This window comes from Leopardus geoffroyi, chromosome B3 (genome assembly GCF_018350155.1).
Source record: "Leopardus geoffroyi isolate Oge1 chromosome B3, O.geoffroyi_Oge1_pat1.0, whole genome shotgun sequence".
NCBI classification, from domain to species: domain Eukaryota; kingdom Metazoa; phylum Chordata; class Mammalia; order Carnivora; family Felidae; genus Leopardus; species Leopardus geoffroyi.
The window spans coordinates 13,092,695-13,104,886 of NC_059337.1; the positions used below are offsets into that span (position 1 = coordinate 13,092,695).

The 12,192-nt window shown below is 40.7% G+C and overlaps 1 protein-coding gene across 9 annotated transcripts in view; it reads left to right on the plus strand.

Moving 5' to 3' along the window:
• MCTP2 (multiple C2 and transmembrane domain containing 2) overlaps positions 1 to 12,192 on the plus strand; it is a 241,814-nt gene that overhangs the window by 125,790 nt on the left and 103,832 nt on the right. For all 9 annotated transcript variants that reach the window (XM_045448744.1, XM_045448743.1, XM_045448740.1 and 6 more), the window contains one exon: positions 1,432 to 1,525. In XM_045448744.1, the coding sequence (XP_045304700.1) occupies positions 1,432 to 1,525 (94 nt within the window). The remainder of the gene's footprint in view (positions 1 to 1,431; positions 1,526 to 12,192) is intronic.

The following is a 12,192-nucleotide window of genomic DNA, read 5'->3' on the forward strand; positions in this document are numbered from 1 at the left end:
AGCTGGGCATTGTGTTAGAGGGAAAGAAGGCCATGCCAAAAACACAAGTTCCAGACTTCTTGAGTTTTAGCTTGTGAGACTAGATCATACTGAAGGCATTTTCACATTTAAACAGTAAAAGTATTTATTTCAAATGTTTTCATTTAGATTAAAATATTTTAAACTAGCTTAAAAACTGCAGGTTTTGTTTTGTTTTTTGGGTTTTTGTGTTGTGTTTTTTTTTTTTCTTTAGGTTGGAAATACACAACAGAAACAACTTGCAAAAGTGCATAGAAATGATGCATAGTAAGTTAGACACACCTGAACTATTATTAAGTTATTGTTATTCTATCCTGAAATGTCTAAATGACAAGGATTTTACTATCCTCCTATAAATCCCCAAGGCCTGCTTATCACAGGTTTTTAGCAAATGATACAACGATAGCGGAAATATTATATCCAAAAGTTTTAAAGCAGCATCTTTTCAGCAACTGTATTCTGGAGGCAGGCAGAGATATTTTATCCGCTTATCTCTTTCATGCACCATTTCGGAAGGATGCCGTGTACAGAGATACCGAAATATTGCTATCCATGCAATAGACGTAATTCTTTTTTTTTTTTTTTAGTTTTTTTAAACATTTATTCATTTTTGAGAGACAGAGAGACAGAGCATGAGTAGGGGAGGGGCAGAGAGATAGGGAGACACAGAATCCGAAGCGGGCTCCAGGTTCTGAGCTGTCAGCAGAGCCCGACACGGGGCTTGAACTCACGGACTGTGAGATCATGACCTGAGCCAAAGTCGGAAGCTTAACTGACTGAGCCCCCCAGGCCCCCCTGCCATATGCATAATTCCTAAGGATTTTCAGGATGTACACTCAAGCATTGGCTCATGCAAACTGAAAAATAAAATAAGTGTGAATACAGGGTTGATATTACATGCTCAACGTTTAATTTAATGAGGTGGCTAAAACGTGAACCAGAAAACGCACTCTCTTTCCATCCCAGCTCTCTTTCCAGTAATAATAAGTATCTGCGAAGTGTCCAAGTTGGGTCCTCTGGTATTCATAAATTTTGTACTAACGAGATCAGAATAGTGTTGCCTTTTCGAGTGATTTAAAACTTTTAATCAAGAGAAAGAAGGGGAAGAAGAGAATGAAAAATGAAAAAAAAAAAGAGAGAGATGTACCACATTTTGGGATACCTGTGCCATCAGTGGGGGTGATGTTAAGAGTAGATTGTGTATGTGTGATAATTGGTTTATTCTGAAGTCCCTTTTAATCGGTTGCTATGAATGCCTAACTGCCCCACTGACATAATGCACTTTGGAACTTTTCTAAGCTTTGCACGAGAAAGGTGATGATAAATCTAGAATGTACTTCTGGAGGACTTTATGGCATTAAATAGTATACTAGAAAGTCATTCTCATGCATAATCTACTTTGCTCCCCCTTAGTGCTTACAGAATTCCCTGAAAGATATGAAGGACGTCGGCATTTTACAAGTGAAGGTCTTAAAGGCAGTAGATCTCTTAGCAGCGGATTTCTCAGGTATAAACATTTTTAATTCATTTTCATTTTTATTTATTTCCCGCTTTGAAGTGATCCGATGACAAAGCAAAATGTCTTCGTGGGGCGCCTGGGTGGCTCAGTTGGTTAAGCGTCCGACTTCGGCTCAGGTCATGATCTCCTGGTCTCGGGAGTTCAGGCCCCGCGTCGGGCTCTGTGATGAGAGCTCAGAGCCCGGAGCCTGCTTCGGACTCTGTGTCTCCGTCTCTGCCCCTCCCCCACTCATGCTGTCTATCTCTCATCAATAAATCAACTTAAAAACTAAAGAAAAGAAATAATAAAACTAAATGTCTTCATGAGCGAAAGCGTATACACACAGCCATTATGCTCTTTCATATATTAAGGAGGGCACTTGCTGTGATGAGCACTGGGTGTTGTATGTAAGGGATGAATCACCGATTTCTACTCCTGAAATCAAGGTAACACTCTGCGGTCCCTAACTAGAACTTAAATAAAACATTTGAAAACAAACAAACAAAAAACCCAAATAGAGTAATAGAAGAAAAAAAAAAAGATGCATTTAAGCAGGTTTTTTTCCACTTAATGAACCTTTTTCACAAAATCGTTTTTTTTTCAAATAATTTTCTTTCTTTAAAAAAAATTTTTTTTTAAATTTTTTTTTTAACGTTTATTTATTTTTGGGACAGAGAGAGACAGAGCATGAACAGGGGAGGGGCAGAGAGAGAGGGAGACACAGAATCGGAAACAGGCTCCTGACTCTGAGCCATCAGCCCAGAGCCCGACGCGGGGCTCGAACTCACGGACCGCGAGATCGTGACCTGGCTGAAGTCGGACGCTTAACCGACTGCGCCACCCAGGCGCCCCCCAAAAAATTTTTTTTTTAATGTTTATTTTTGAGACAGAGGGAGACAGAGCGCACGTGGGGGAGGGGCAGAGAGAGAGGGAGACACAGAATCTGAAACAGGCTCCAGGCTCTGAGCTGTCAATACAGAGCCCGATGCGGGGCTCGAACCCACAAACAGTGAGATCATGACCGGAGCCGAAGTCGGATGCTTAACCGACTGAGCCACCCGGGCACCCCTCAAATAATTTTCTTATGGTTAGGTAACATACCAGTCCATTTATTTGGCTTTCAAATATTTTCGTGGATGATTAGTGCCATTGCTTTATTTGTTAAATTTCTGAGAAATTTTGACTAGAGTACCTCAGAAGACAGATCCGACCCCCTGCCTTCACTCCTTGCCGTGCTCCGTTCTGGAAACATTTCGTCCTTCACATAAGAGGATGTGGTGGTTGGTAAACTTAAACCTGGATGTGCGTCTGGCCGGTGCTTCTCAGAAACAGTAGCCAAAGTCTCGGCCGTGGGACCACGTTGCAGTTGACGTCGTCTTATACGCAATTTCTGTTGGTACTTCTTGAACTTGAACTTTTAACTTTTTTTTTTAATGTTTGTTTATATTTGAGAGCAAGAGAGAGAGAGAGACAGAGCATGAGCAGGGGAGGGGCAGAGAGAGAGGGAGACACAGAACCTAAAGCAGGCTCCAGGCTCCAAGCTGTCAGCACAGAGCCCAACATGGGGCCTGAACTCACAGATCATGACCTGAGCTGAAGTCAGGCACCCAACTGACTGAGCCACCCAGGTGCCCCACGAACTTGAACTTGTAGACAGAGATAGAGCAGACATGCTTTGTGCTGAGTTATGCTGGACTATGAGGAGAGTAATCCAGACATTCCAATGTGTGATCGGAGGGAGACTCTCCTCTGATTGCCAAATTAACCCATTGTGCTAGCAGTTGAGACACGATATGGCAAGTGCTATTTGCCAAGAAAATTGACAAATACAAAGAATGTTTTACAGCATGGTTTTCTGCGTGGACAAGGTATTGAAGGACCCATTCATCTCCTATTTTTAGAATGTGGTCTACTCTCTTCTACACAGAAAGTTCTATGTGACAGTCGCCTCTGAACTTTTGAGACTGAGGGTGAGGAAGATCCAACTTTGGAAAAAAGAATTTTTATTTTATTTTATTTTATTTTATTTTATTTTATTTTATTTTATTTATTTATTTTTTTAATATTTATTTATTTTTGAGAGAGAGAATGAGACAGAGCATGAGCAGGAGAGGGGCGGAGAGAGAAGGGGATACAGAATCCAAAGCAGGCTCCAGACTCCGAGCTGTCAGCACAGAGCCCTATGCGGGGCTCGAACTCACGAGCTGTGAGATCATGGCCTGAGCCAGCTGCCCCAGAAAAAAATAATTTTAACTTTCAGCTCTGCATATTTGAAAAATGATGGAAAATATAAACGTAGTTGTGTTTTGTAAAGGACTTCTCCTTCCCCTCCCTCAAAAAATGAACCAATAGAAATTATTGCTGTATAAGCCACAGGAAATAAAGTGATGTTGATCTTAAGGAAATACCCAGTGAGACGATCCAAAAATGGTATTTTGGCCAATATGAATTAAACAATTTGGGGGGTTAAAGATGAAATATTCAAATGACTACTTTGAACATTCATTAATTTAGTTGCAAATGTTTATAGTCTCATAATTGATTTAGAAATTTTCCTTTCTTAAGAAAGTTTAAATAAAAAACTTTTTTTAAAAATTTTTTAAAAAAAATTTCATGTTTACTTATTATTAAGAGACAGAGAGAGACAGAGTGTGAGCTGGGGCGGGGCAGAGAGAGAGGGAGACACAGAATCCGAAGCAGGCTCCAGGCCCTGAGCTGTCAGCACAGAGCCTGACGTGGGGCTCGAACTCACGAGCCACGAGGTTGTGACTTCAGCTGAAGTCCTACACTTAACCGAGCCACCCAGGCACCTCTATTTTTTTTTTTTTTTTAATTAATGTTTGTTCATATTTGAAAGAGAGAGACAGAGACAGAGCACAAGCGGGGGAGGGGCAGAGAGAGAGGAGACACAGAGTCCGAAGCAGGCTCCAGGCTCTGAGCCGTCAGCACAGAGCCCGACGTGAGAGTTCAGACTCATGAACTGTGAGATCATGACCTGAGCCGAAGTCGGACGCTTAACCAAGTGAGCCATCCAGGCGCCCCAAACTTTCCTTTCTTTAAAACTTCTCCAGTTTATGAAAACACTTAATTCACCCATTTCACATGTGCCTTTGACATTCGTCGTTTAATGGTCACGACAGCACATTTAGAGCATCTACCAGTTTTCAGGAGCCGATTATTTTCACTTCAGTCTGAATGTTTCAATATAGTACTTTCTGAATCTATGATTGCTGATGTCTCAGGAAATGTTGTTGCAAACACAAGAACTCATTCGTGCCTTAGAACAATATTCTCAGAAATTCTGTCTGTAGTTGCGTGTTTTTGAATCTGTAGGAACTAACTGCAATGCATTAAAAGTTTTTCTTTTAAAAAAAAGTTTTTTTTTTTAAAGTCTTGTTTACAACTACAGCCGTATGTGGAAACACATTTTTAAAACCTCCTTTATTTCACCCGTCCTGACAGGTCCCCTTTCTGTATCCCCCCAGACTAGTATTTACGGAGGTGTTTCAAGTCAATGTCGCTTTTCCAAACAGTATTTTGACTATTAAAGTGAATAAGAGAGGAACCTAAAAAAAAAAAAAAAAAAAAAAAAAAAAAAAAAAGGCGAGGAGACAAAGCAAAACTCTCTTTTCAGAAGAATAATTTTGGGGGCAAATGTTGTCATTTTGTCATTTTCTTTATAGTCAAGATGCTCGTAGATAGTTTTGGAGTGGCTGAAGACAAGTACCAGAAGATTCCAGTCACAAAAAGCAGTGGTTACAAATCCAGTCATGCTGTGTGGTTTGACTAAATGCCCTGATGTTTCACTGTCTCTGTATTATTTATGGGAAAATTATCACTCGGAATTGAAGCAGAGTTCCTTGTCATTAGCTAAACATGTCTTTAGACCATATTGATCTTTATTTTTAGAACCAAATTTCACAGTCTGTGTTCTTTTATTGGCTGGCAGGCTCCTGTGTGAATCCTCTGGTCTATTCTCAACCAGGATATTGCTTTAGGGCAACAAAGTGGACCTAATGCAGAGAGTTGTAAAGCAAATTTTCTATATGAAGAAAAGAAATGGATTCAGACTGCAGGGAGGTAGCAATAGCGATGTCATTAATACCTGCAAGAGGTTAGCGTCTGTATCATATGGTGGGGACTCACACATTATCTGTTATTATCGTTACCAATTCAATTGCTATGCGGTGAAAAATGCTGTCTGCTGGTGAATCAGAAGAGGTATGTATGCCCAAGATTGTCAGTACCGGAAACATTTAAGAAATAAGTAACCAATTATACCCCATGCCCAGCCTTTTCCAGCCTGCTGTACTTTATAAATGAGCAGTTCTATTGCAGTGGCTCCGGAAACAAAGCATTCACTCCTGCAAATAAAAAAAGAAATGTATTCACTCTGAATAACCAGGGGCGTTCTCAGAGAATGGTCATCATTTTAGACAGTACAAAAGGGAACTTTCCTACCTTCCTACGTCTGTTTCCTATTTTTTGGTCATTCTTTTTTTCTTACAAACAATACTGAATAACCACCATAACGGATGCTGTAAGTTTGTTTTACAGAAGATTCCGGGAGAACATTGATAAAGCTAACGTTCAGGGAGAGATCTTGGTAGTATTGTGTGTGGAGGTTATTGTTAAGAGTCCGCAGAGTACAGAGTACATGTCCTAGAAGGGCGATGAAGGCACTTGATAAGCCTTCTTGTCAACGGTTTGCCCATTTGGAAGTGATCTCTGTCTTAGCAAGGAGGACTTCAAAAAAGAAAATACTAACCGCGCATTGCCACTGCGGTCAAAGTATGATACTCTCTCTTAGTGGTTATTGGTGTTATGATTACCTAATCATAAAAAAATACAGCCTGATATAATTATAGAGTCATGAGAAGAGATTAAACTTTGGAGACATTAAATCCCCATTACTTGGCTAATATTTTAGAACATTGAAATAGTAGATGTATATATGATATACATAATATATATATATACTTTATATACACTTTGTATACATACGTATACGTATATACATATGTGTGTATACTATCTACACACAAGCCTAATCACTAAAGTGAATTTCTTTCCAAATGAGAAGTAAAAATGTGCTTTTTAAATGAAGAAGAAAAGTGTACCTTTCCAAATGTGTTAGAAGATATTAATAACGTAAATTTACGTATATCACCAGTATTAAGATATTTACAAAAGATAAAGGCTTCAGTGCTCTAACGTATAAAAAAGATATTTATTAGTTTTGAATTCACGCATTCTTTTATAAATATGCCATTCTGTTGTGTGATGGAACCGATTCAACGCTCATATGTTTGAATTTATAGGTAGCTTGGTATTTTTTTTTTTTTTTTTTTTATGTCTGGCACTTGTTTGTATATAAGTGAGACGACGCTTAAAAAATCCGAAGTAATGTATCTTCTCTTGCAGTCGGTCCGTCTAAAATTGGTGAAAGACATTTTAATGTTCTCTACAGCCAATATTAGATGTGGATGGCCATAAGCAGTCATTCTAATAGAAGAGCCTGTCAGATATTTTTATTAAAGAGTTTGTCTCACAAACCCCTTGAGTCCAACGTAACCTAAAATTTTTAAGTAATAGGTTGTCCATTCTGATGCTATTACTTCTGTAGTAAAGCAGGCCATAGCCTTGATTCACGAAACAGATGATAAATTGTACTTTGAGACTCAAGGTGAGGCTAGCTGTCGGTAATGCTTAATGAGACCCACATATGCCACTCAGCTGCTGCCAGTCTTAAAACTCAGCTGTTTTGAGAAGAAAGGAAGCCACATTCTAATGAAGTGAGAGGAAGATTTTGTTCAGGGCAGCGCTGAGAAATGATGTGTGCAACAAGTTTCCTCTATGGTAAAGCCCTCAGAGAGGGCTTTGCCCGGGGCTCCATCAGATTCATGAGTTAATACTGTGGGGAAAAAAACAGAGTTTGTATCATGCAGGATAATAATGTAGGCGACAGACAAATAGAAAAATTGTTAAAGAACTGAATCTTTTCTCATCAGGTTTGGATTTCGGTACAAACGACAATGCTTAACCTACCTATTGAGAGAGCAACCAGTGAAAAGTGGGAAACCATTTACTATATGTTCAGCACACATAGGGAGGATGGTTCTGGAGAGCCTTATTATAATTGATAGACTATGGTGGGAAACCTGCTAGATTTTAACATTAAGGGGCTGCTTCCCTGTTTCAGTACTGAAGCCATCATAACTACCATGGACATAAAGAAGGTACCTGCCAAATTCAACACCTAGTCAATGACTCTTCTTTTTTTTTTTTTTTTTTTAACGTTTTTATTTATTTTTGAGACAGAGAGAGACAGAGCATGAACGGGGGAGGGTCAGAGAGAGAGGGAGACACAGAATCGGAAGCAGGCTCCAGGCTCTGAGCCATCAGCCCAGAGCCTGACGCGGGGCTCGAACTCACGGACCGCGAGATCGTGACCTGGCTGAAGTCGGACGCTTAACCGACTGCGCCACCCAGGCGCCCCGCAATGACTCTTCTTTTATATTCTCCGAATCAAGATGTGGGTTTCACACTTCTTCCTTCCTGTTAATTAAGCCTCCTCTTTATTCTTTACAATCATTCTTATATGTTGACATCCTTTCCCCTAGGGAATCTTCTAGCGGTAAGACTGGCTATTGTCCGGTCTCCCTCTGCTTCATTCTTCTACCCTGTTACCACTGCCAAGGTGCCCCTACCCATTAAGAATTCTGGGCATAAAATGGGGGTTGTAGAAACGTAGGAGAGTTTTCTTTACCTCACCAAGCCAACGGTAGCAAAAGAGCATGTGCAGCCGCGTGGCAAGCCCACCTCCTCGTAGGATGACAATAAATAATGCAACAATGTAATGGAATACAGATCTCAATATCTCTCCTCTTTGTAGCACAATCCTATCTTAAGTCTTCACGTTCCTGTCATGGTAATAGTCTGTCCGCCATGAGGAGAACCTGGGGAGGTGTCTATCAAGAGACGACGAAGGAACAAACCGGAAATACCATCTTTGCTCACACCCTAGCGTTACTTGTTCTCCGGGGACTTTTCTTGCATCCTTGCAACTTCTTTGGCACATTTTGCCCTACAAAACCCACCCATCAGAGGCAAAAGGCTTTCAAATATGTCTGGATCTTCGTGACTTCTTGGCAGTAGGGTTGTCACGTGGACCCTGTCTCTGTTGCCAGTGGTGATAAGACAACTGCCATATATATATATATATATATATTTCTTATTGTGAAGTAGCTTCACTGGATAAATAAGCAGGATAGGGTCCCCAATAGCACCTGATCCAGGAGAACAAAGATACATGTAATTCCCAAATCCCCACCTTCTTTCCAGGGAGCCCAATACAGCTTCCCAGTTGCTTTTAAAACTTGTGTCAACTAAGTCAGCTTGGTGGCAGATCTAGTGACCTTCAAGAAATATTCATTGAGTACCTACTGTACCTCCGACACACCCTTAAGGAACTTGGTGGCTCAGCCTTTCTCAGAGTTGCCTGTAGGGGGCAGCGGGTATCATGGAAGTGAATGAGGACCTTGCTCAAAATCTGGGTGGCGTTTCCAGTTCCCAGTGCCATTAGGAGGAGCTCTTGGTCTGTTGTTCCACACACAGGGATCATCTCTCAGGCCTGGGGTAGAGTTCTCCATTCATTCGGTGAATGAGCCTTAAGAGATCGTGACTCAGGGGTTAAGTCAATTGGTGTTCAACGCAATGACTTATTCGTCAAAGATGGAACTCAGTCCCCATTTTTTTACTCTTTATTTTTATGGTAGCTGCTTTCATTCTAATCCATATCTATTATGGTGTAAAACAGGCACAGAAATGGAGAACTATTTTAAATCTTGGTTCTACCACATACTGGCCTTAGGTCCCCTTCCCCGCGGATATTTTGAGGGTTAATTAAAACTTTTGTGAACATGCCTGACACATATTGCATGTTCAATAAATACTATTTCCATTTTTTTTATTAAATCTATTCGAGTAGATTATGGTTGATGTGGAGAATTCCAAAGATTTTTGTCTTAATGTTTTGTTTATAATTTTCTATCAAATAACGTCAGAAATACCAGGATTTCTCATCCCACTTGGCTTTTCAACGAACACTTCGAGAAATCTAGTTACCGGTCTAAAATGTTTTTTCTTTTTGTTCTGTTTCTGCTGCCTGATAAAAGTAAAGAAAAAAAAAAAGTGTTTCCTGGTAGGAAAATTCTTTTTTTTTTTTTTTTTTTTTTTTTTTTTTTTTTTTAATTTTTTTTTTTCAACGTTTATTTATTTTTGGGACAGAGAGAGACAGAGCATGAACGGGGGAGGGGCAGAGAGAGAGGGAGACACAGAATCGGAAACAGGCTCCAGGCTCCAAGCCATCAGCCCAGAGCCCGATGCGGGGCTCGAACTCACGGACCGCGAGATCGTGACCTGGCTGAAGTCGGGCGCTTAACCGACTGCGCCACCCAGGCGCCCCGGAAAATTCTTAATACTGGTTTAATACTTAAGCCACTTTAGTGCTCGCTTTCACATTTTGATAATCTGAATAATAGTTTTATCAATATAAAATACTTTTGCGGGGCTCATCTGTTTTTTTTGTTACATACAAGAGCGCTATTCTGAAAAACTATTGACCAAAACACTTCATTTAGATCCCACACTGTAGAGTAGAACTATTCTAGCCATATGCTGCAATCATGACTTTTGAGTAGTTTCTATAAATTATTACATTGACTATGAATGTTTTTGATTGTTTTTTTGTTTTCTTCAAAACCTGACTGCTTGTATCAGAGGAAAAGAGTCTTACAGTTACTGTTCACTGGGAATTTTAAGTCACCTGTCCATTTTCTGGTTTGTTTTCATTGTCTGTTTGAAGTTGTATCCATAGCAATACCTCTCCTCTTAAAGATGCCCTATTTTCAAAGGGACGACTGTAATTGCAATTTCTAAAAGCATTAACAATAGTGATTGAATGCTTTTAATTTCCTTGAGAACTCTTGGATAGCTGGGCTCAAATCAAGACCAACTTTTTAAAAACACATCGAAAACTATATAAATCTGTCTTTGGCTCGCCATCTGCTTTAATAGTCTGCCAAAGAACATGGGACTCTCGTCGGCGCAGCGTTTGGAAGTATGTGTAATATTTAGCAGTGTTTAAATTAGTAGGACCTTGAGAGCGAATGAACTCAGTGCGCTTTTGGCCTGCGAATTAACAAAGGAGTCACTTGGATCTTATTAGTTGGGTTCTTAGTAATTAATGAATTTTTTCAGCAAACATACCTGCTCTATGGGAGAGGCTGTGGTAGGCTCTGGGGATGTCTCAGGGAACAGGCATTGACCCTCGCTCCCACGTGAAGCGGCTAATTAAACCGGCAGGATCCACAGTTGATACTTGAACAGTAAGGGGCGGGGGTAGGAGCATTGAGAGTCCATATGGTCAAAATGGGCAAAAATTGGAATTTAACTCTTAATTTTTTAATGTTTGTTTATTTTTTGAGAGAGAACACGAAGCAGGGAGGGTCAGAGAGAGAGGGAGACAGGATCTGAAGCAGGCTCTGTGCTGACAGCAGAGAGCCCAATGTGGGATGGGGTGGCGGTGGGGGGGGGGGCTTGAACTCCCAAACCGTGAGATCATGACCTGAGCTGAAGACGGACGCTTAAGAGACTGAGCCACCCAAGGGTCCCGGCATGTAACTTTTAAGTACTCAGAGCCAACTGTTGACCTGAAGCCTTTTTGATAACACAAAGAGCCGAGTAACACATACGTGTATGTTATATGTATTATATACTGTATTCTTACAATAGAAAATGTTATTAAGAAAACCATGGAAGAGAAAATTCATTTGCGGTATGATACTGTATTATCTATTTAAAAAAAAAAATCCACCTAGGAGTGTACCTGCATGTTTCAAACGTGTGTTGTTCACGGATCAGTTGTAATGACAGTTGTACTCCTAAGGTCAAGAACAGGATGCCAAGGTTCATTAAAAGGACACCAGCCTGGTGTTCCTGCGATGTTTTAGCAAGGATGTCAGAGATGAGTTAGCACGGCAGAGGTAAAAGGAAAGCATTTTCAAACCAGGGAACAGCATGTTCCAGAGCCTACAGCGTTTTCCCCAGACCTGGAAGAAATCACGTGCCTGGAGGATTTTCAGGGTGCAACAGTGGAAAGGGGGAGATGTTAGGCAAATGGAGTAGACAGTGCTGGTGGTTTTTTTTTTTTCCGAACTTGACTAGTGACAGGGGAATGGAGTCAGAAGAAGGAAAGATTCTTACGTCACTATTTCTTGTATGTTTTCTGTGTTTGTGCTAGAATAGTAGAAAAGTGCAAATTTAGTTAAATAACATTAGAGCAAAATTGAGTCCTTCTGTTCCTCTGCGGATCTCGCAGCCCTAAGATAGACCTGTCTGTGCCATGCTCTGGATGTCTGCAGCAGTGACGTAAGGACGTGGTCACCTGTGTGACTCCACCGAGGCCTTTCTTTGGATTCGAAAAGCTTGCAACCCACTCAGGGAGGCAGGACGTACTTGGAAAGTTAGACCCAGCACCAACAGAGATGAGCGTTTCTTCTTTGAAAACCCCTCTCGGCTCGTAGCACAGTGTTGTTTACGTTGCCGGGATCATAGAGTATTTGTCGGATAAAGGAGCAGGTGCACCATGCAGTGAAGCATCATAATTTTCAAGT